The 24539-nt window shown below is 17.5% G+C and overlaps 9 protein-coding genes across 9 annotated transcripts; 6 read left to right on the plus strand and 3 right to left on the minus strand.

Moving 5' to 3' along the window:
- Positions 1-473: 473 nt before the first annotated feature.
- Positions 474-1411, plus strand: PADL01_1444200 (calmodulin-like protein; the record flags this gene model as incomplete). Its single annotated transcript, XM_028684724.1, has 3 exons — positions 474-716; positions 940-1286; positions 1381-1411. The coding sequence occupies 3 exons, from the start codon at positions 474-476 to the stop codon at positions 1409-1411; spliced, it is 621 nt and encodes a 206-aa protein (XP_028540774.1).
- Positions 1412-2829: 1418 nt separating this feature from the next.
- Positions 2830-4178, plus strand: PADL01_1444300 (1-acyl-sn-glycerol-3-phosphate acyltransferase, putative; the record flags this gene model as incomplete). The annotated part of the gene is made up of 3 exons (XM_028684726.1): positions 2830-3043; positions 3361-3974; positions 4128-4178. The coding sequence occupies 3 exons, from the start codon at positions 2830-2832 to the stop codon at positions 4176-4178; spliced, it is 879 nt and encodes a 292-aa protein (XP_028540775.1).
- Positions 4179-5191: 1013 nt separating this feature from the next.
- On the plus strand, positions 5192-7019 carry PADL01_1444400 (conserved Plasmodium protein, unknown function; the record flags this gene model as incomplete). The annotated part of the gene is made up of 3 exons (XM_028684727.1): positions 5192-6629; positions 6757-6827; positions 6975-7019. 3 exons carry the CDS (start codon positions 5192-5194, stop codon positions 7017-7019), a joined length of 1554 nt encoding a protein of 517 aa, XP_028540776.1.
- Positions 7020-7934: 915 nt separating this feature from the next.
- Positions 7935-12639, minus strand: PADL01_1444500 (eukaryotic initiation factor 2alpha kinase 1; the record flags this gene model as incomplete). The annotated part of the gene is made up of 2 exons (XM_028684728.1): positions 7935-12423; positions 12536-12639. 2 exons carry the CDS (start codon positions 12637-12639, stop codon positions 7935-7937), a joined length of 4593 nt encoding a protein of 1530 aa, XP_028540777.1.
- Positions 12640-14960: 2321 nt separating this feature from the next.
- PADL01_1444600 (conserved Plasmodium protein, unknown function) lies at positions 14961-15559 on the plus strand (the record flags this gene model as incomplete). The annotated part of the gene is made up of 2 exons (XM_028684729.1): positions 14961-14994; positions 15228-15559. 2 exons carry the CDS (start codon positions 14961-14963, stop codon positions 15557-15559), a joined length of 366 nt encoding a protein of 121 aa, XP_028540778.1.
- A 313-nt stretch (positions 15560-15872) lies between these two features.
- PADL01_1444700 (conserved Plasmodium protein, unknown function) lies at positions 15873-16816 on the plus strand (the record flags this gene model as incomplete). The annotated part of the gene is made up of 4 exons (XM_028684730.1): positions 15873-16257; positions 16365-16458; positions 16561-16623; positions 16798-16816. 4 exons carry the CDS (start codon positions 15873-15875, stop codon positions 16814-16816), a joined length of 561 nt encoding a protein of 186 aa, XP_028540779.1.
- Positions 16817-17831: 1015 nt separating this feature from the next.
- On the minus strand, positions 17832-19375 carry PADL01_1444800 (fructose-bisphosphate aldolase; the record flags this gene model as incomplete). Its single annotated transcript, XM_028684731.1, has 2 exons — positions 17832-18938; positions 19373-19375. 2 exons carry the CDS (start codon positions 19373-19375, stop codon positions 17832-17834), a joined length of 1110 nt encoding a protein of 369 aa, XP_028540780.1.
- A 2585-nt stretch (positions 19376-21960) lies between these two features.
- Positions 21961-22488, plus strand: PADL01_1444900 (conserved Plasmodium protein, unknown function; the record flags this gene model as incomplete). The annotated part of the gene is made up of 1 exon (XM_028684732.1): positions 21961-22488. The coding sequence occupies one exon, from the start codon at positions 21961-21963 to the stop codon at positions 22486-22488; it is 528 nt and encodes a 175-aa protein (XP_028540781.1).
- Positions 22489-22793: 305 nt separating this feature from the next.
- Positions 22794-24014, minus strand: PADL01_1445000 (conserved Plasmodium protein, unknown function; the record flags this gene model as incomplete). The annotated part of the gene is made up of 1 exon (XM_028684733.1): positions 22794-24014. The coding sequence occupies one exon, from the start codon at positions 24012-24014 to the stop codon at positions 22794-22796; it is 1221 nt and encodes a 406-aa protein (XP_028540782.1).
- Between the last annotated feature and the right edge of the window lie 525 nt (positions 24015-24539).

The following is a 24539-nucleotide window of genomic DNA, read 5'->3' on the forward strand; positions in this document are numbered from 1 at the left end:
TATAATAACAATATATGTACAATATTCTAGAAAGAATACAGATGCGAAAATAAGAATAAGAAGGATGAATAATTAAAAGAAAAGAAAGAGAAAAAAAAAAAAAGAAATTAACATTGTATTTTTTGATATATTTATTCCTACGCAATGACATGAAATGAACTTTTTCTAATTTTATATAATTTTAGTAAATATTTAATTTTTATATGTTAGATATATATTTCTTCTACATAAATAAAATATCTCTGTTTTGTATATAATTGTAGTTTTATATTAACATATTTTGATTTTTTTTTTTTTTTTTCTATGTGAAAGGATTTCTAATATTTTTGCACACTAAATAATAAATTTCCTTTTTTTTTTTATCTCTATCTTTCTTTTGCTATATATATATATATTTATATATATCCCAATTACTGTGAAAAGAATTTCTAAAAAAGAATAATATAAAATAATATACTTAAGAAAATAACAAAATGAATGAAAAACCTTATATACCAATAATCGAAAAATTAAATAATGAAAAGAATCCAAATTTTTATATATGTGGAAATGGATATATAGCTCCATTAGACATCAAGAATTTAAAGAAAATTTCCAACACAGAGAAGAAAAACTTACAGCGAGTATTTAGTATGATGGATAAAGATAATACAGGGAAAATATCTGTTTGTAACCTTCATGATATTCTACATAGATATAATTACAAAATTTCAAAGGTTATTATTTTTATCTTCATATTAATAATATTTTACCTAAATAGTAACTATTATACTGAGAAATACATACATATATATATATATAATTATAGTTATTATGACCATATGTATATATTATAATTCTTCTTTCCCATTTTAACATGTTTGCATCATTTAATGTTATGTGTATTTATATATTCATTGTATTTTTTTTTATTTTATTTATTTTTTTTTTTTTTTTTAGAGTGAAGTAGAAAGAATGATATGGGAATTTGACGAAAATATGGATAATTGTTTAGATTATGATGAAATATATTTTTTATATTTACGATGTGTGAATGATAAGAAAAAGCAAGTACCTAGTGACCTCTACAATATTATTCAATTTTTTATGTTTGATTATGAAATGAATGGATATATAACAGTAGAAAAAACTTTGCAAATATTATATGTACGTTTTGGTAGGGAAAAAATGGACCAAGAAGTTCAGGAAATTTTTGGAGATAAATATGAAGACGAATCGGGAGTAGAAAAACAAATATTCTTAAAGGAATATTTAGAAAATGAAAAAAAGAGAATACGTAAATATAGGTACAATATGAAATATTAAACGAAAAGAAATTATAATAAATAATATGCATATATATATATAAAATATATATATAATATTTTTTCCATTCTTTAGAACTGAAAATCCTAAAAAGGGAGGAAAATAATGAATATTTTAAAATATTACTCAAGCATACTTTTGATAAATTATATATTATAAAAAAAAAAAAAAATAAATATATAAGAATGATTAATTCACATAAAATTTTGTATAATACAAGGAGCTTATTATTAACCTTTTTAAAAAGAAATATTTTGAACAAAAATTCTTATATATTGCCCATATATAATTAAAAAAGGAAAAAAAAAGCAAGTTAAATTCATAAATTTTTTTTAAATGTCTTCTATAATATTTTAAATATATATACATATAATAATATTTTCTTATGATTAGTTATTAATAATAGTATTATATATAGAACAGAAAAAAAATATAATAATAAAAAAGAATTACAATAACTTATTTTTTATAATACGACTTTATTTACATATATTATTAAATATGCTCTTAAAGACTTTTATTCTTTATAAAATTTGACTTTTATTTTATTATATTATTTTTATTTTTGAAATAACATAATATATATTTCACTATAACATATATCTATTTTTTTATGGTGTTATATAAAATTGTATATTACCTTAAATAGTTGTTTTTTAAATGAATTGATAAAAATAATAATATTTTCAAAATATGCATAATATTATATATATATTATATAAAATATATATAATTATATATACATGTATAGAGATTTTCCTCTTCTATATATTATTTTATTTATATTTTTTAATATTTCTCTTTCTTTTAATATATATATATATATAATATTATAAATATATATATTTTTTTTTGTAACTGTAATAAAATTATTAAAAGAATGGTAAAAATGAAAAAATATATATGTATAGTTATCTTGAATTAAAATGGTTTATAATATATTTATAATTGTATATAAATTCAATATTTCATAAATGAAATTTAATACATAATTAAAATAAAAATATATATATTTTTATAATCCTAATAAAAAGAAAATATTTTATTTTTTTGTATATTGTTTTTTTTTTTCTTTTTATTTGAATTTTTTTTTTTTTTTTTTTTTTTTTTTTTTTTCATCTCACAAATATAATATATAATGTAAATATTATAAATTTTGTTCATAATTGTGTACACGGTTATAAATATTTATTATTATACATATATTACTACTATATATTTTTATTTCTATTTTCTTTTTTTTTCTTTACTTTTTTTTCTCTTTTTGAAAAAAGGAAAAATTTTGAAAATCATTTTGAATCGCAAAAAATAAATATTTCTAATTTTTTTTTTTTTTTTTTTTTTTTTTTTTTTTTGTTGTCAGAAAACAAAAAAAACATAATAATATTTTTTTTTTTTTTTTTATGTTTTAAAATATATAATATCATTATAACATAGCATAATATAACATATTATACTTTTAAGAAGTTTATATGTAATATTTATTTTGTTTTTTTTATATGTTATATATTTATTAAGTTCAAAATGGAAATGGATGTAAAGAAAAAATATAAACATAGCAATATTCTATTTAGGCTATTTATAACTATTTATATTTATATAGTAATTTTTCTTACTTTATCGTTTTCCTTGATTTGCCAATTATCATGTTTAGTAATATTTTTCCCCTTGTTTTTATATAGTCAAAGGGCAAAATTATACATTTTAGGATTTTGTATCCAATTTGGAGCATACATGCGTAATTAATAAAATAAAAAATAAATACATACATACATACATACGTACATATATATATATGTTAAGACAATTGTAAAACCGTATATACAATTGCCTAAATAAATATAATTTTATTTACTATTTGATATATTCACATTAATGTTTATATATATATGTCAAATTTGCACGATTTCGTTTGTACATATGCCTTAATTTTTTTAAATTAATATATCTATAATATATATATATTATTTAATTTCATTTATTTACTAATTGTATTATTTTTATAATTATTATATTATTATTATTATACTATTATTTTTTTTTTTTTTTTTTTAGTCTGTTCATTTATAAATCCATTTTGGAAATTAGTAATTGTAAGGAAAAACAAAAAGAAATATGAACCAAAAAATACAGTTTTGTTTATTAATCATTTATCATCTGTTGACCCATGGGTAGTTAATGCAACTACATTTCCTTGGCCCATAAAATTTGTTTTCAAGAGTTCTTTGTTGAAAGTCCCTATAGGTGGACAAGCTTTATATTTTTCAGGAAGTATACCACTTTATTTTACAAAAGATAGAGGTGGATGGGGATTAAAAGAAGGTGAAGTACAAAGAATTATGAATATATGTAAAGGTTATCAAGAGATGGATGTTCCTCTAGCTATATTTCCTGAAGGTACAAGATCTGTTCAGGGACATTTGCAATTATTTAAATCAGGATTTTTTAGATTTGCTATAGATAATAATTGTGAAATATTACCCTGTGCATTACATGGTACCAATAAAGTATGGCCTCTTAAATCTTCCTTGTTTGATAAAGGAACCATTTATTTTTCATTCGGAGAACCTTTTAAACCTACACCTGGTATGACATATGAAGAATTAAGAGATAAAACTAGAATGATTATGCATGAATTGATAAAGGAGTTCCCAGATTATGACCCAGAGGTGAGATATCAAAAGGGATAGAAATAATTAAAAAAAAAAAAAAAAAAACATAAAAATATAAAAAGATATATACACATATATATATATATTATGTTAACCTTCTTTTTATATATTTTTAATATTTATTCCTTTTTACAATCATTTTTTTTATAGGTCGATACATTAGCAAAAGAATTTTCCCAAGCAAGAGGACATGGATTCTAATTTGTTTATAGGTCATAAAATATTTAATTCATTTGTTTTGTTTTGTTTTTTTTTTTTTTGTTACCAAATGATTATATATATATATTATATTTTGCTTAATCATATTAATGTCTTACATTAATATTTTTTATTCATATTTATTATTGTTTATATATTATAATTTTCTTAAATATATATAATATATATATATATATATATATAAACATTTTTATATTGTACCTTTTTTTTTTTATTTTTATTGCTAAAAATAAATGATACATAAACATGTTTCTTAAAAAAAAAAAAGGTTTAGCAATTTGTAAAAACATTTATCAAATTTGAGAGAATCATAAATATTAACAAAGTATGATTCCAGCATATATTTTATAAATATCTATATATTATAAACATATAAATATGATTTTTTAAATGTTTTTTTTTTTTTTTTTTTTTTTTTTTCTTATACTGAACAAAGTAAACACCATCATATTAAATAAATGAAATAAATAAATATATATATTATAAAATATATATAAATATATTATGTATGTATATGATTTTTTCTAAATGAATTATTTTACTATATATATATATATATTATATAATTAAAAGAAATAATAAAAAAAAATTGCTTATACTTTAAATGCTAAATTTATAATAATACTATGATGTTCTTCGTTTTGAAAATATTTAGAAATTAATAATAAATGAAAAAGAAAATATTGAAGCGTTATAAAATAAAAATAATATATATTAACATATATATATATATATATATATATATATGTATTTATATGTAGAATATAAATTTTATCAGTGTTATTTTTAATTTAATAATGAATACATTTATTCATTAAAAGATAGTATTAAGTATATTAATTTTTTTTTTTTTTTTTTTTTTTTGTATCATTTTTTTAAAAAATTATTAAAAAGCTCAAAAAAGTAAATAATTGTGGAACCTAATTATTATGATTTAAAAATCATATTAAATCAACAAACGGAAATTTTTTTTGTAGAGATAATCTAATATTATAATGTCGGTAGAAGAACCATATAACGAAATAAATATTATTAAAAAATATTATAATTTTAAAAACGTTGAACGTAAAAAATTAGACGATGATGAAGAAGATAAAATAATTAACCTTTTAGTGTTTTTCAAACATAAAATTGAAAAAGAAGTAAATGAAAAATATGAATATAATACTGATGAGGAAAATATAATAAAAAATATTCTTATAAATTATGTGAAAAGTTTAAAAATCCTTATCTTTTATATACCTTTTAATAATTCAATAAAAAATAAAATAACAGAAAAAGGTATATATAAATTATTATTTTTAGGAATGTATAACAACCAAGGGGATACATACCAAAATAAATTTAATGATAATATATTATTTTATAATAATTCAAATGATGAATTAAGAAATAATAAATGTCAGAATATAGAATGTGAACATACTATCTTTTCATCATACAAGGTAGAAATTGACAAATATGAATTGATATTCTTAATTAATTTAATAACACATAATGAAAATAATATAGAAATATTTAAATATTTATATCCATTTTATTTTTATTATATTATACTTTTTGAAAAACAGGAAAAAGATACTATATTTATGTTATTGAATAATTTTATAATAAATGAAGAAACATATATATACATAAGCCAAAAAGAGGATTTTTCTTTCCTTCTTTTTTTATCAGTTCTAGACTCATTAAAAAATATTAAAAATAAGGCAATCATTTGTAATTATTTTTATGTGTTTATTGAAAATTCTTTAAAGAACGAATGTAAATTATTTATACACATTTATGAAACACTAAGAAATTTATATGTAAACTTTTATACATACTGTTTAAAATTTGAAGATCATAATTTTCCATTTGAAAAAATAAAATTAAAAATTTTTACCAAGAAAGATAACAAATACTATTTATTAAAATATATATCACTTATGTGTAGACTACTTTTAGAAACATTATATAATATATTAGATTCCAAAAATTTAGATATAGAAAAAGTTGATGTATATAAAAATTTATATAAAATGATAATGAATGAGATAAAAGATAATATAAATTATATTAATACCGTAAATTATTTTGATAAATATGATGATTCACATATATTAAAGTATTATAAAAATGTTTTATTTATGGATGTATTCATATATCATAAAAAAAAAATTATAATAGAAAATTTTAAACTTGTTTTATTCATATCAAATATTTTTAGTGATCGATATGAACAGTTAGATGATTTCTCATGTAATGATAAAATTTCTTTTATAAATATTATATTTACTTATTTAAAAACCATATATGAAAAAAGAAATGATAGCATAGAACAAAAACAACAAATTATATATCACAACTTTGTATTAAACAGATATATTATTAGTGTTGTAGCGAATTTTTCTTTAGATAACACTGTATCAGGTTATATAAGGAGAAATAATGGTAAGTACAAAGAAAAATATATAAAAAGATAAAATGGAACATATCATATGGTATATTCTGCTTTATTGAATCCTATAATATATATATATATATATATATATATATATATGTTTTATTTTTTTAACAGGTCTAGAACTTTTAAGAAAATTTATGTATATAGACGACAAGGATCCTTGTCTATCTGAATATTCCATTCTAGTATGTTAAAAATAAAAAAAAAAATGTAAATGTAAATATAAATAAATATATATTTATATATACAATATATGTGTAATTTTTTTTTATTTTCATATATTTTTTTGCTCCCATATTTATTTTGACTTATGTTTTTCCTTTCTTATTTAGGCCATTAAACATATAAAGGAAAATGAAAACTTGGACGATTTATAAGGGATTATTTATATAAATATTTATAAAATTAAATAAATATATACTTACACATCTATATACATCTCCTTCATTCGACAATTATTCAATTTTCAATATTATAAACAGGATAGATGAACACGTATATAACTATATAAATAAAAATAGATCCACATATCCATATATTTATATTTATATTTATAACTTCTGTGTGAAGTTCTAATTTTTATTTTCCAATAAAAATGTTTTAAGCATTATTTCAAAAGGTTAATCTTTAAAAAATAAATTACATAAAAATAAAATACTTTTATAAAATAATGTATCAATAATTTTATAACGGAAAAAAAAAAAAAAAAGTACATGATATAAACATGATAATTTAAAATCATACATATATATAAATATATTATTTCATATGGAGTATATAACAAATATACTTTAAAAATAAAACAAATGTAAAACTAATATGTACATACCGCTAAATAAATGTGGTTTATAATAAAGACATAAAAAAATAAAAAAAACAAATATATATATATTTACAATTTAAATAATATTTAGGTATTGAATTACAAAAACATGTGGAGAATAATAAATATGCACAAATTATTAATATATAAATAAGTATTTAATATAATTATTTAATTATACAAAATAAGAAAATTTAAATATATATTTTAAACATGTACATCAATGAAAACAATATTTATTATTTAAAAAAAGAAAATATATATATATATATATATATAGGCACATATATATTATATGTCTAGGCATCGATGGGTGAAGATGAAAAAAAATATTTTTTTCATTCTACATAATGAACTTCAAAAAATCCCATATATATAATATATATACAAAGGAATTAAAAAATATTACAATAAAAGTACATTTTCTTTTTTTTTTTTTTTTTTTTTTTTTTTTTTTTTTTTCTTTTTATTAGAAAAATTTAATTAAGTAGTTTATTAACTCTTGTTGGTTCATAAAATTACAATCCTGGTCATCATAATTAACAATTTTGTAAACTACATTATCAAAGTTGATTGGTTGGAATAGGTCAAACGAATTATCTGTATTATTCGATTTTATGGTAATAAAAAATTGAATTTTGTGAGGTTTAAAATTTTTGATTTTTTTTTTAATATTAGCATTATTAATTGACAAGTGTGTATAAGAAGATATATTTTTGGTTAATAACTTTTTTGATAAATCATATGCTATTAATAGATTTGAAATTTCATATACTTGTATTAAAACTTTTGTAGACGAATAATTTAAATAATCATCATTTAATAATGGTTGTTGGATTATATGACTTGTACATGCAAAATCATTTTGTTGACAAGATGTAACAAAGTTTTTGAAAAGTTGTGATTTATCTGTAGAAGGATTATATTGTAAATGAATAGATATTTTTTCATTAGATTCGATTACTTTTGAATAAATTTTATCTAAATAAATTTCTACACCATATGCTTTAATATTAATTATATTATTATTATTATTATTATTATTATATATACCTTTAACATAATTATAATCATTTTTATAATTATCTTCATTTTTGTATTTTATTTCATTTGCCATATTTCTTATAATTTCATCAAACCTACCTCCATATGCTATTATTTCCTTATTTTTACTTTCACATATAACATAAAAAATTACTTCATTACAAAATATGCTTTCTTCATAATTTAAAAATAAATCAAAACATGTATTGTTTATTATTGTATTGGTACATATAAAATTATTAATCTTTTTTATTCTGTCTAAAATAGAATATACATGCATTTTCTTTTTTTCATTATCATTTTGATTATCTTTTTCTTTTATACTTACATTTTTTTGAATATCATTTTTTATTATTTTTGATGTACTTGTTGAAATATTATTACTTCTACTTCTTACGTATGGTACTTCCTTATGAGTTATAGAAGTACTTTTTTTATATTGAAGAGAAAATTTTTTATTTAACAAATCATCAACGAAATTATATATATTGTTTAAATAATCATCTACCTTATTGCTTTCACATTTTATATAAAATAAATTCAATATATGATCAGATATTTTATTCATATCCTTTATTTTATATTTTTGTAATAAAGACATTACAAAAGATTTGTTGACTAATAATGTAGAATTTTTTTTTAAATCAATACTTAAATGGTATGATATATCACTTGGTATATCTAAGCATTCTTTTAATATTACTTCTAACAAATCAATATATGACCATACAAATAACAATTTATTATTAAAATAATTTATATGATTATATAATGTATATATAGATACCATAATATCTGCATTTGCAAATATGGATAGATAATTTAATTCTTCATTACCAAAAACATTTTTTGAACTTGATAAAATGCAATAGAACATTTTCTCATTTTCATCTGGATAAATATTATAAAAATAAAAAGGATTATTATTAATCATATGATTGTTCATATTATTACTCATATAATTACCCACATTATTATACATACTATTAGACATATTATTATTATTATTATTAATATTATTTGATGTAGTAATAGTATTATTAGTAGTAATATTTGTTGTTGTATTAATATTATTATTAATGGTATCCTTTTTTAAGTGTTTATTACTTTTTAATATTTGATTTTTATATGTATATCCATAAGTATAAAATTTATAAAATAAATTATCCTCATTATATTTATTATAAGAATCGATACTGTCATATATATATTCTGCAAATGATAAGAAAAAGGAATTTCTCAAAGTTATGGAATTTCCATATATATCTAACATATATATTAAATTATCCATATTTTTATTTTTATTAGTATTGATATATATATTAGTAATTTTATTTTCTTTTTTTTTATTTATATTGTAATAAATAATATAATCTTCTATATATATATTTTCCAAATGAATATAATATTTATGTAACAAGATAATAGGTGTAAGTATAAATATAGCACCTCTTTTTTTTAAAGATATTAAAATTTTCTTTTTTATAATTTTTTGTTTTTTCCTCATTTCTAAATCATCTGTAAATATTTTAGCATTTTGAAAAGTTGAAAAGTCTTCTTTTTTTAAAATTTTATCTGAATTTAAATATTCGAATTTATCAAATAGTGTACTTATTATAGTATGAACTTCTTCACAATTTCTTTTATTATCTATTAGGTTATAAATATCTGTAAAATCTTTTTCAAAGGTAAAAAGTACACTTTCGTGTAATAAATTATAAGCACAACATCTTTCTTGTGGGTTAATAGCTAACAAACTTGATAAAAAGTGAAATTTTTTATTATCAGCTTTCATATATTCTGGATATATACCTTTTAATAAATTTGATAAAGTAATAGATCTTTCCATTGATGTAGAAAATGGTTCATGAAACATTTCAAAAAAAACAACACCTAAAGAAAATATATCTGCTTTTTCATTAAATGGTTCTCCATTTAATTGTTCAGGTGAAATATAATGTATTGTTCCAGCTGATGGATTAATTTGTGTATCACCAATTCTTGTGGTCAAACCAAAATCTCCTATTTTCGCAATTAAAATATTATCAGTTATTTGTAAAAATATATTTGAAGGTTTAATATCTCTATGCATAATTTTCATATCATGAATATATGATATACCTTTTAATATTTGTTTTATTAATTCCCATATTAATTTTTCATTTCTATATATAAACCCACAATCAATAGCTTCTCTTAGTGTTTTACCTGGACAATATTCCATCAATATATATAAATATTTGTCATTTACACTTGGATCTTTACTCTTTTTATATTGATTCCAAAAATATTTGATTTCTTCTATATAAGAATCTTTTGTTTTTTCATTTTTTATTTCATCATTTTTTATTTTTTCATTTTTTATTTCATCATTTTTTATTTCTTCACTTTTTATTTTTTCACTTTTTATTTTTTCACTTTTTACTTTTATTTTAATATTTTTGAAATCATTTTGTAATTCTTTATGTAAGAAAAAATCTACATTTTCTTCAACCCAAGCATCATAATATCTTACAATATTTTCATGTTGCAACTTTGCAATCATTATGGCTTCTTCCATAATATAACTATTATTATCCTTTTCATTTATATGTTTATTATTTGTTTGTGTCGTATTTTTACTATTGCTTAATCTTATAATTTTTAATGCATATGTTATATTAAATCTTTTATTTTTTACTTTCATTACATATCCAAAACCACCACAACCTAATATTTTCTCTTCATAAAAATCTCGATAATATCTTGAATTCATTTCGATAATTTCTTTACATATTTCATTACCTTTATTTGATAACTGCACAGTTAAAGGAATATTATCATTTACATTTTTATAGAACCGTTTTTTTTTTTTATCATCTTGTATATATTTTTCATCTTCTAATACTCTATTTTCTTTGACATATTTTTTTTTTCTAACCATCTTATTTATATTATCATTAATATGATTATTTATATTTTCTTCCATTTGAATAAAATTTGATATATCATCTTGTCGTTTGTCTATATTTATGAAATGATTTTTATTATCAATTTGTTCGCTTGTTTTTTCATCTAAAGAATATAATGACATGTCATCCTCAAAAATATTATTCTCATTATTGTTAATATGTTTATTTAATACTTCTATGTTATTTATATAGTCTTCATTCCTTTGTTCATTTATTATATTATTCAGTATATCTTTTTTATCTTTTACAATAATATTATTTTCCATGTTATCCTTTTCTCTTTTGTTATCTTCATTTTGATGTAAGTACTTTTCGCATACATCTCCTTTGATGTTTTGATATATATTATTTTCCTTTACATTAAGTAATTTATTAATTTTTATAAGTGAAGAATGTGCACTATTAAATTCATCATCACTATCATTTAAATCATTTTTATTATCAAAAAAAGTCTGTTTCTTGATCTTTTGTTGTTGAACTTGATTCAACATTATATTTGTTAAATTATTCGTGACAAGAACATTTTTATCATATAAATTTTTTTTTTTTTTTTTTTGTTGTTGATCATTCAGTATATTGTTTAATTGTATGTTTTTATTATCATTTAATGAACATGGGCATTTAAAAAAGTTTTTATCATTTATTGTGTTATACAAATATAAAATACTATCTTTAAAATTCATTTTTTTTTGTTCAGTAATATAATTTATTTTATTCATCATTTTAAAATAATAACATTTATGTATATTAGACTTTTCAATACTATATTTACATACCTTCTGACAAAAATCTATGGTAACATTAATATCTACATATTTAAGTTCATAATGGTTACATTTATTCTTTCCATCTTCAAATTTTATGTGTACATTAAGTATGGCTATATCATTTTTTGAAAAACTGCTATCCTCTAAAAATAATATGCTATTCGATTCTTCTTCATCCATAACTTTTCGAAGTAACCTAAAGGAATAAAAAAATACAATAACACATAAATAAATATATGTGTATATTAATACATATATATATATATGTATATATTTATATATATATTTTCATTGCATATTTCTATTACCCTTCTTGAATAATATCGATCTCAATATTTTTATTTATGGTAATGATATATATATCATTCAATATATTTTCAGCACTTAGTGCTGTCTTGTCTTCACTTGTCATTTTGTAATTCTCTTCATATAATTTATATATATATATATATATAGATATATTTTTTTTTAATCTTATTAATTAATATGTATATAATATAAAAGAATATACATATAATAAATATATATTTTTATATATACAAGAATACTTTTAACTATATAGAAATGAAATCCTTGGGGGACTTTTTTTCATTCATTTCAAATTCTTATATTTTATTATAAGATCCATCTTTTTTTATAAAATAACTTAATATTTAAAAAATGTTTCATGATCTCTTCCTCCTATATTACATTTTTTTTTTAAATTATTATTTAATTAAAATATATGCGTTATATATATTATATTATAATTTTTTCATTTTTTAATATTAAATATTGTTACAATAATATATATAAATATGTATATATTTTAATTATTAAATAAATAAATATTTAATTTTTATTTATTTTTTAGATACATCATATAATTAGCGAAAAAACAGAAAAAAAAAAAAAAGAAGAAAAAAGAAGAAAAAAAAAGAAAAAAAAACGGGTTGTGCTCAAAACCAAAAAAAAAAAAAAAATAACATAAAATAAAATATTAATACAATAAGAAAAAACAAAAAAATAATAAAAAAATAGACTATAAAATGTCAATAAAAATAAAATTATAAAAAAGCATAAAAATGAAATAATTTTTTCTATTATATATTTATTTTTTATAATACATAAAAAAACAATTCCTATAAATATATATTATTACAAAAAAAAAAAACAATAAATTTTTACATTCTATTTATATATAACTTTATTATAATACAAAATAAATGTGTTCATATTATTATTATTTTATTTTATTATTTTTTTTTTCTATGCATTATTTTATAATATATTTATATTTTTATAGGTCCAATATTTTTATATAAAAACAATTCATAAAATATACATTTGTTGTTTTTTTTTTTTTTTTTTGTTTTATCAACTATGATATAAAATTTAAAGTTATAATATATATTTTTTTAAATACCCAAAAAAAAAAAATATATATATATATAATATAATAATACATATATAAAATATTCCTTTAGTTTATCTTATTTTTTATATAATATAAAAAAGATAATTACAAATGGCTTTTTTTTTTCTTTTTTTTTGCATATATATTTATTTATACATTTTAAAATAAATGAAAAAAGAAATACATATAAATAATAACAAAATAATATTTATAATATATTATCCTTTTTTAAATACATATATATATATAATATATATGTATATGTCATGAGTATACAATATATTAGATAATAATTAAATATACATTTTATAATATAATAAAATTTATTTATTTTTATAATCTTCTATTCTTCATAATTATATTATGTTCGAATTTGTTTGATCCTTTATAATATTAAATTCCAATAACGCATGTTATATATTATTTACTTCTATATATAAAATAATATTCATAATATTATACAAAAATGGAAATATAAAATTTTATAGATAAATAAGAATATGATAATATATTTATATACATTTATATATATACATATATTTATTCAAACATTTGTACAAAATATAATAAATGTATATTTAAATTTATGTTATATGTATATATTATAACAAAAATAACAAGATAAATATAAATATATATATAAATAAATAAATATATATATATATATATATTGGGACATGGTATATTCGATATATTTTAAGTACATATATATTTATTTTTTAATTTTTTCTTTAAATTAAAAACAAGGTCTTTTTTTCCACATTTAAGAAAAAAAAATTTGCAATTTACGAAAATATGTAGATTAAGACGTATTTATAATATTTCGGTATATATAATATATATATATATATATATATATATATATATATTTATATACATTTGGTAAAAAGGTATTTATTTTTAAAAGATGAAAAATATTTATAATTTTAAACTATATATCTTTACTTTTTAAATTAACTCATTATCTAAAACTTATTGACAAAATATGAAATAGACATTAAGAAAATATAAAAATATATATTTCTTTTTCTCCTTTCCTATTTTTATACTGTCATTTTTTTTTTAAATAAATCACATATATGCACATATTCATATTATTTAAAAATGTGTAATTTTTTTTTTTTTTTTTTTTCTCATATTTCAAATGAAAATCTATTAAAAGAAAGGAAATGTTTCAATATATATATATATTAACTATATAATAATAATATAAATTTAACGATATATTTTAATATATATCTTTTCATAATTGAAATTATTTTATATATCCAATAAATATAATAAAGTCTATTATTTATAAAATACCTTTCCTCTATATTATTTTCTTAAAAAAAAAAATGATAGAAGAAGAAAATAATACAGTACACATGGGCTTAAATACAAAAGTATGATAAAATATGAAAATTAGAGAATAACATTTTGCTTTTTTTAATATTTTATATATATTCATAATATATATATATATATATATATATATATATATATATATATATATATATATTTATATATTTATATATTTATATATTTATATTTTTATGTATGTTTCTTTTTTTTATGTGTGTTTTAAAAAAATTATAAAAAAAAAAAAAAAAAAAAAAAGCTAGAAGAACTAGAAAGATTAGTTAAAAATTTACCTAATCAATTTAACGAAAAATCATCAAAATGTAATAACAATTTGACTTCAAATATTTCTCAAGAATTTTATGATGAAAAGAAAAGAGCTGTTACTGATATTTTAAATAAGGAAAAAAAGAAAGCCTATGATGATATTGAAAATATAAAGAATTATGTTCTTAAAAATATAAATATAATAAATGAAAAAAATGAAGGCATAAGAAAACAAACCGATATCTTAAATAATGAGAGAAAACAAAATTTAACTTGTATTATTAACTTGGAAAATAAAATTGAAATTATTAAAAGAATGATAATGTAAATAAATTCTTTTTTTTTTTTTTTTTTTTTTAGAAACAAAATTTAGAGAAACTATTATATTTTTTATGTGTAACTTTAATATATATATGTTTCATTTTATCATATAAAAAAAATTTTAAATTCATACCATATTCAATATATATATATATATATATATATATATATTAATCTGATATATATTTATATTCCATTTTAGATAAATATACACATATATATATTTTTTTTATGATATTTTTGTATAATATCACAATATGTTTGTAACAAAGAATGTAAGTGTATTTTAGAAGAAAAAAAAAAAAAAAATTTTAAATAAAATGAATGATATTATGTGTGAAGATAATAAAATACAATGTAAGAATATAGTTTCAATTTATACTATTCGTATGTATTTAAATGGTTTTATAATTGGTTATATTTTTCGACATGATATTTATAATAAATATTATAAGCATAAGAAAAGTAATATCTTCTTTCATTATATAAAGCAAAATATTTTAAATGTCCATAATAATTTATACCTAAAAAATTTATTGTATATACCTAAGGGTCATACTTTTCAAACATATATAAATAAAAAATTAAATTGTAATAAAAACCGTCATTTAGTTGGTGGTACTACAAATGCTTCTAGGTTATACAACTGGAAGAAAAATTTGCAAGTATCAAATTTTGTGGGTTTCAGATTATCCTTTTGGACATGTATCCTAATAAAAAAAATCAAGAAAATTTTATGATGTATTACATATATATATATAAAGTAATTATATGAATATTATAAGACATATAATTTTTGTTTTTCTCTTCAGGTTTTTGTACATATAGCTGTTGGCAATTGAATAACATATTGGAGAACAATATATTATCCCCTATTATATCAGGTTTTGTGGCATCAACATTTAGGTAAAAGCCTAGTAATATTAACAACACATACAAACACATATGTATATATATATATATATATATATATATATATATTATTTTTTTATATCTTTTTCTTTTTAGTAAGGGTGTATTTAGGGAATCCAAAAGAAGTCTTATACCTTGTTGGATGGGTTGTACGTTGAGGTAAATTTTTGGAAAATAATAATATAGTATATCATACAATATGTATATGTTTATTTTATTATATTATTATTTTATATATATATATTTCATAATATTAATTATATATTATAATCCCCATTTTGTAATGAAGCATTTTAATTTATATGTTTTTAATATATTACATTTCTTATACAGCTATATTATTTTCACATAATATAAAAAAGGGAAGTAAATGAATGTCCACCCCAATTAAAAAATATCATATAAGAAGGATATACGATAAACTACTCAATCCTATATATTAACATAATCACATAATAATTCGTATAAATAAGAAAATAAATATATAACTTATTAACAATATGTTATATATATATATATATATATATATGTATTATTTTTAATTCTTTTTTTTCTTTTTTTTTTGTTTTCATTTTGTCTCTTTTAAACTTATTAATTTGTTAAAAGAAATTTTGTTTTCCTTATATTTAAAAAATTGAATCATCATTTTATATATGTAAGTTATTCTTATAATTATTTAAATTATAAATGAAATGGCTTCATTACACTTGCACCATTCATTTAAAATTATATATTATAATAAATATTTTTTGTTATAATTAAAAAAAAAAAAAAAAGAAAAAACATAGATATGTTTTTTTTTTTTTTTGTATCAATATTTAAAAGTACATCATTAATTATATTTATTGGTTAAATTGAAAAGTTTTTATTTCCTGCTTTGACATTTTTTTATTAAAAAGTAGAAGGTAAGATATATAATACAAAGTAAGCATGTGTTTCTTTATTATATTACATGAATGTCAACAGGTATGTATATATAAATACATATATATATAATATTTTTATTTATGTATACTCATATAATATAACGTTTAATAAACGTTTAAAAAATTTATTATCATTTACTAATAAAAAAAAAATAATTAAATAAATAATATAATAATAAATAAATATATATAATTTTAGGTATTATAATATATCATCTAAAAAAGAGGGATATTAATAAATATATATTTAAATATGCGTAGATATACATTTGATTCGTTTATATATTTACATCTGTTTTTTTTTTTTTTATTTTTTTATTTTTTTATTTTCACATAGTTTTTATATATGTATATATATTACCCTTATATTTAAAAATATAGTACCATTCATTTTGGAATTAATTTATTATTATTAAAATTTATTTATGGTTGTTGAAGTTTTTAATAGACATACTTCTTTTCATATAATGAAGCACCTGCATTTTCACCACCTGCACCTCCTTTGTATTTACCATAAGTTGCTAATGAGTTGGCTTCAGCTCTTTGTAATAAAACTTCTCTTGCCTTTGCAACATTTTCTTTCTTTCCTTGCCATGTGTTCAATACTGAAGCTTGTAAGGCTCTACCGTATGAGAAGGTTAAAGCCCATGGGTGTGGACCCAAAGCGTTGATTGAATTTAAATTAACAGAAGCTTCTTCTTCAGATTGTCCTCCAGATAAAAATACAACACCTGGTAAAGCTGGTGGTACAGTTCTCCTTAAGGTTCTTACAGTTAAGAAACCAACATCTTGAGTAGTGGTTTTAGCAGTACATTCATAACCAGCAGTGACCATGTTTGGTTTTAACAATGCACCTTCTAATAATACACCTTGTTCTTGTAAAGCTTTAAATACACATGATAAAACTTTTTGTGTTACAACTGCACAAACTTCAATTGTGTGTGGTCCATCAGCTAAAATTTCAGGTTCAACAATTGGAACTAATCTATTTTGCTGACAGATAGATGCATATCTAGCTAATCCCCATGCAGTTTCTTGAATTGATAAGTCAGTTGGTTTTCCTTTGGCTGTATCAATAACTAAAACTGTTCTCCATTTAGCAAATCTTGCACCAGCTTTATAATATTCTTTGCATCTTTCTGCTAATCCATCTAAACCTTGAGTTGATTTTTCTTCATCGGTACATGGAATGTTAACTAAACCTTTATCGACTTTAATACCTGGAATAATATTTTCATTGTGTAATAAATTAACCATTGGTACACCTGCTTCATTCTTTTGAAATAATGTTTCTTCAAATAAAATTGCTCCTGAAATAAATTTTCCTAATCCTTTAGTTCCAAATAATAAATCTCTGTAGCTAGCTCTGTTTTCAATTGTGTTCTCTAATTTGATGTTATCGAATCTTTTCTTAATGGTTTGTGTTGATTCATCAGCAGCTAAAATTCCCTTTCCTGCTTGAACAAGCTTTTGGGCGGTTGTTGCTAATTCTTCGGCAACATCTGCTGGTAATTTTTTTGGGGCATTCATATATTCAGTGCAGTGAGCCTAGAAAATATAACAAAATATAAGCAAATATATAATATCCCCAAATGTATAAATAAAAAATATATATATATATTTATTTATTTATATATCAATACAGTAGCACATTATTCAATATATATGCCTATATTTATATTTAATATATTTTTTTTTTAATTAATAAAAAATGTTTATATAAATTCAAGAATATTTCGTCTTTATTTCTCTAATGTTAATAAGAATATATTTATTTTAAGGGAAGCATATACATAAATAATGTGAGCAGAAAAGATAAATACATATGTAGTATATATATATATATATATATATATATATATATTTATACACTGGTAAAAATTAATAACATAAATGTATTTAATATATATATATATATTTATTTATACGGTACATATAAACACTGTACTTTCATTTATTTCTTAAGTGTTTTATTTTCTTACCATTTTCAAAATAATATTATATCAAATACTGAAAAGAATATTCAAAAAAAAAAAAATTCAGTGATGGTGTTTTTAAAAGTATATAAAAAAATAAGAATTTTTTTTAATATATTTTGTCAGTATATATATATATATATATATATATAAAATTATATATAAAATATATATTTATTAAAAATGTTTTTAATGAATCTAAAAAAAAATATATTTTTACTTCGAGAATATTCCCTTTATTTTTATTTTATTATATTATTATTTTTTTTTTTTCTCTTATTTTTTTTTTATTAACTTACTTGAATATTATACTTTTTTTTTGATGATAATGCTAAAAATCTCCTTTTTATATTTATTTTATTTTTTTTTTTTTTTAAATTATTAAGTACTTTTGAAGTGAGGGCTAGGCTAGTTTTTTTAAAATATTAATAAATATAATTAAAAATTATTTTTATTAAATATTTTACTATTATATATAATAATATAGTATATATGAAAAATGGATATATATGTATAATTATTTTATAACTTTTACGTATATAATATAATAATATATATATACTTTTTTATTTTAATGTGTGTATAAAAAATATATATAAATGAATTAAAAAATATATATAAGCATTATTTTATTTTATTTTTTTATATAAGTTAGTAATTATAATATATAAGAACTAAAATTCGAAAATTGAAAATTAATATAAAAAATTAATATATTTATATATATAAATATATATATATATATATAATATATATATATTTATTAACGTTCCTCTTATAATATATATTATATTGAATAGCTATTTTTTTTTTTTTTTTTTTTTTTATATATATAAATGCAGTAAATATTATTTTATTATATATATAATAATATAATACATCCACTAAAATATATAAAAATATATAAGGATTATTTATTTTTATATATTGTGTTTTATATTTATAATATAATATTTTATCCAATTGTATTTATTATATTAGTGAAACAATTGTAATAATCATATATGTATGATTAAATATATTAATATATTATAAGTATATAATAATAATATTACATTGCATATATAAAAAGAGATATAGTTCATATATATATCATGAGCATATTTATATATTATATATAAATACATAAATAATATTTTTATTTTCTATAAATCACATGAATTATTTATATTATATGTATATATATAGATATTAGCTCTATATTATTCAGAATGTAAATAGTGATGAAAATGGAACATTATTATTAACAATAAGTTTTCATATAATATATAAAATAAAAATTTAACTCTTTATTAAATTATATAATAAAAAATAAAATAATATATGAGGAATTGGAAATTAATAATTAAATAATGTTATATATTATATATATATATATATATTTATTTATTTATTTATTTTATATATTTACAAACTTTTTAAAATAAAACAAATGCATGTAAATTTAATGTAATGTTCCAAGAAAAAGTAAAAATTGAATATTTACCCATAAATCTAAATATTAAAAATATGCGTAAAAAGTATTAAAAAAAAACAAATATATATATATATATAATATATATATGGATTATAATGTATATATTTCTGTTTGATTAATAATGAGCCTTATGACAAAGAAAAATAACATATACATCATACACATGATAAATATAACATATATATATATATATACTGTAAAAATAATGATATATATAATTTTTTTTTATGCGTAAAAAAGTTTTTTTATATAAGATAAAACATCATATATTATAAATAAATAAATGTATAATATATATATATATATATATATATATATATATATCATATCAAAATATTTAAAAATAAGACTTTCTTCCTTTTAAATGCCTTTTCATTTATTCCTATTAAAAAGGATAATATAGCTAAATATTTTTAATTTTTATGTCTTACAAATAAAAGGTGAACTTGTATAATATTTATTCCAATTTATAATATAAATAATTATCTATTTCTATATAAAAAATAAAATAATATAATAGGTTTGAATATATTTTTAAAACAGGTTAATATAATATGTTATGTGTTGTTATAGATATATTTCCCAGGTTTATTATAATGTTCTTATAATTTCAATATAAGCTTATACATAAAAATAATTTAAAAAAAAAAATCGGTACCTTTACTTTTTTGTAATAAGAAAATAACTCAATTGATAAAGAAACAAATAATAAAAATAATATTAAATTAATAAATAAACAATATATATATAAGGTATTTATTTATATCTCTTAAAATATATTAGTTACACATTTAATTTAATAAACAGGTTGTTTGAATTTTATAACTAGAATAATTATATTTTTTTATAAGTACATATATATATATATATATATATATATAGTTATATTTATAACAATTTATAATACTCTGTGCAAATATTTATCACAACATATTAAATATTATTATAAAATATATTTTTTATTTTTTAACTATACATATATATATATATATATATATATTTAAATATAAGAAGAAGAATAAGTAAAATGTTAATTATATTCTTCATTATGTGATATAGAAAATATGTTTTGAAATATATATATATATATATATATATATATCTTTATTTTTTTAAAATGATTAAAATAATAAATGGCATTTTTTTAAGCGGCAAATATTATTATAAAAACTATGGAAGGGTTAATTATAGTTCTTTACAGTTATTTCAAAAGAATGTAAATAAATATACAGATATAATAAAAATGTTTACAGTAAATAAAAATGAAGAAAATATGAAATGCTCATTTGATAATAAGAATATATATTATATGCCTTTATGTAACTCTTTTATATATAATAAAGAAAAGGATGCTTCTTCATACATTAAAAAAATAAAAAATATAAAAAATATAAATAATGATAATAATAAAAATGATATTAATCCTTATGATGATCAAAAATCTATTCAAAATTATTGTAATGACAAAAATGTTAATATGAAAAATGAGAAGGTCCTTTTATTTAGTTGGTTAAAAACTGTTAGGAAAAAACAATACTATAATATAATTGGCAAGATTGGAATAAAAAAAAAAAATGCTGGAATGTATTGGAGTTTTTATGTAAACAAAAGAAAAAAAATAAGAAAAAAAAGGAGAACCATATGATGTATGCATTTGTATGTGTAAAAATATAAATGCTACACGAACATATAATATATATATATATATATATATATATTTTCTTATAGATCATATAATTAATTTTTTTTTTTTTTTTTTTTTTTTTTATAATTATTTTAATATATGTTTATTATTTTTCATTATTCCTTTTTGCTTGTTTTTGACATTACATATGTTTTTACAATTTAATGCACACAAAAAAATATATATTTATCATATAATATTATTATTTTTTATTTTTTTTGTTTGAATTTAAAAAATTTAATAGTGTTTAATATAAAATTATTATTTTACATATGTTTGTCTACCGAAACAGGACCGGGTATCCATAAGTTGACCATAAAAAACTTTTCTTTACTTATTGAAACTTCATAAGAAACATTTCTTGTTTGTAATAAAATTAGAGAATCACCTTCAGCTTTTATAACTTGTATAGGTATATTCTTATCCGAATTTGATGAAATATTATTATATATATTTTTTATTTTAGTTTCGATTTTTGATTGATTATTTTCATTAGTATTTATATTTTTATATATTTTAATTAATACTTGATTATGTTCATATTCTGAAGGTATATAAATGCAAGTAATTTTTTTTCCATTATCTAAATTATCATAACCACCATCTGAATGATTTTTTAGAAAGGAATGATTAGGTGAGAAATATAAAAATTGAAATAAGGTAGATAATTGTAATGATAAGTTTGCTTTTTTATTTAATTCATATGGTACATATGATAATTCTTTTAATAATTTATATAAGCCCTTTTGTTTTTCTCTATCTAGACTTGTAATATAAGCCCAACAAAATAAATCTGTTCGTATATTTTTATATTCTGTATTAAATTCATTAAATTGATTATTATATTCTATAAATATTAATTCATTATATATAAGATTCATATAATGTTTCCCAAGAAAATTTTTTTGTATACCTATATAATTATTCATTAGATTTGCTATAGTGTCACTATTTATTTTATTTAATTCCACATCTTTTATATGTAAAGGATTTGCTAAGGAAACAATATTTTTTGTATCCTTACATTGAATTTGTTTAATTTTATTTCTAGTATTTTGTAAAATATATTTATGAAACACTAATCTAAATATATCTCTTCTTATAAAATTATCAGTTTCTAAATTTATATTACATGTACCTTCCAATTTTGCTTTCTTAATAACATTAGTATATATAGAAAATGCTTTTTGTGTTATTAAACCAATATTACTTTCCATATTTTCTTTTTCCATTTCATTATCTATTATTTCACCTAATATATCATCTTCATCTTTTTTAAATTTATAACTACTAATATTTATTTTATTACATTCCTCTGAACATTTCCCCTCACTATAACATAAACAATTCTTTAAATTTAGCTTATCCTCTGTTCCTGTCTCTATCCTTATATTTCTTTCAAGTTCTACACATTTTTCATAATTCATTACATCATATAAATAATTGTAAAATTTATGAACTGTATCCTTATCCCATACAATATCCATAAGAAAAAAAAAAAAAAAAAAAATAAAAAATAAAAAAAATAAAAAAAAATGTAAATAAAGTATTAGCGTCTTAATATAAATGCATAATATGATTTATATTAAATTCTCGGCTCTTTTTAAGAAGATATTTTATAAATTGCTAGAAATAAACATACACATAAATATAAATAAATATATGTATATATATATATTTATTAATTTAATGAAATAAGAGGTATGTATATAATATTAAACCCATATAAGAATAATATGCATGTAAAATACGTACAAAATTTTTATATACTTTATAAAAAAAATTTATTATTTTAATTTTAATATATTAACTATTAATAAACTAATTTAAATATATATATATATATACATAAATTTGTGTTTTTCACTTTTAATTATTATTCCTTTATATAATTTATGATGAAATATAAATTTTTTTTGTATGGACACATTCTTTTATGCCAAACATGTTTTCATATAACTAATGGTTGGCATTAAATATGTAAATATATATATATATATATATATATATAT

The sequence above is a fragment of the Plasmodium sp. gorilla clade G2 genome, assembly GCF_900097015.1.
Source record: "Plasmodium sp. gorilla clade G2 genome assembly, chromosome: 14".
In the NCBI taxonomy this organism is placed as follows: domain Eukaryota; phylum Apicomplexa; class Aconoidasida; order Haemosporida; family Plasmodiidae; genus Plasmodium; species Plasmodium adleri (nom. inval.).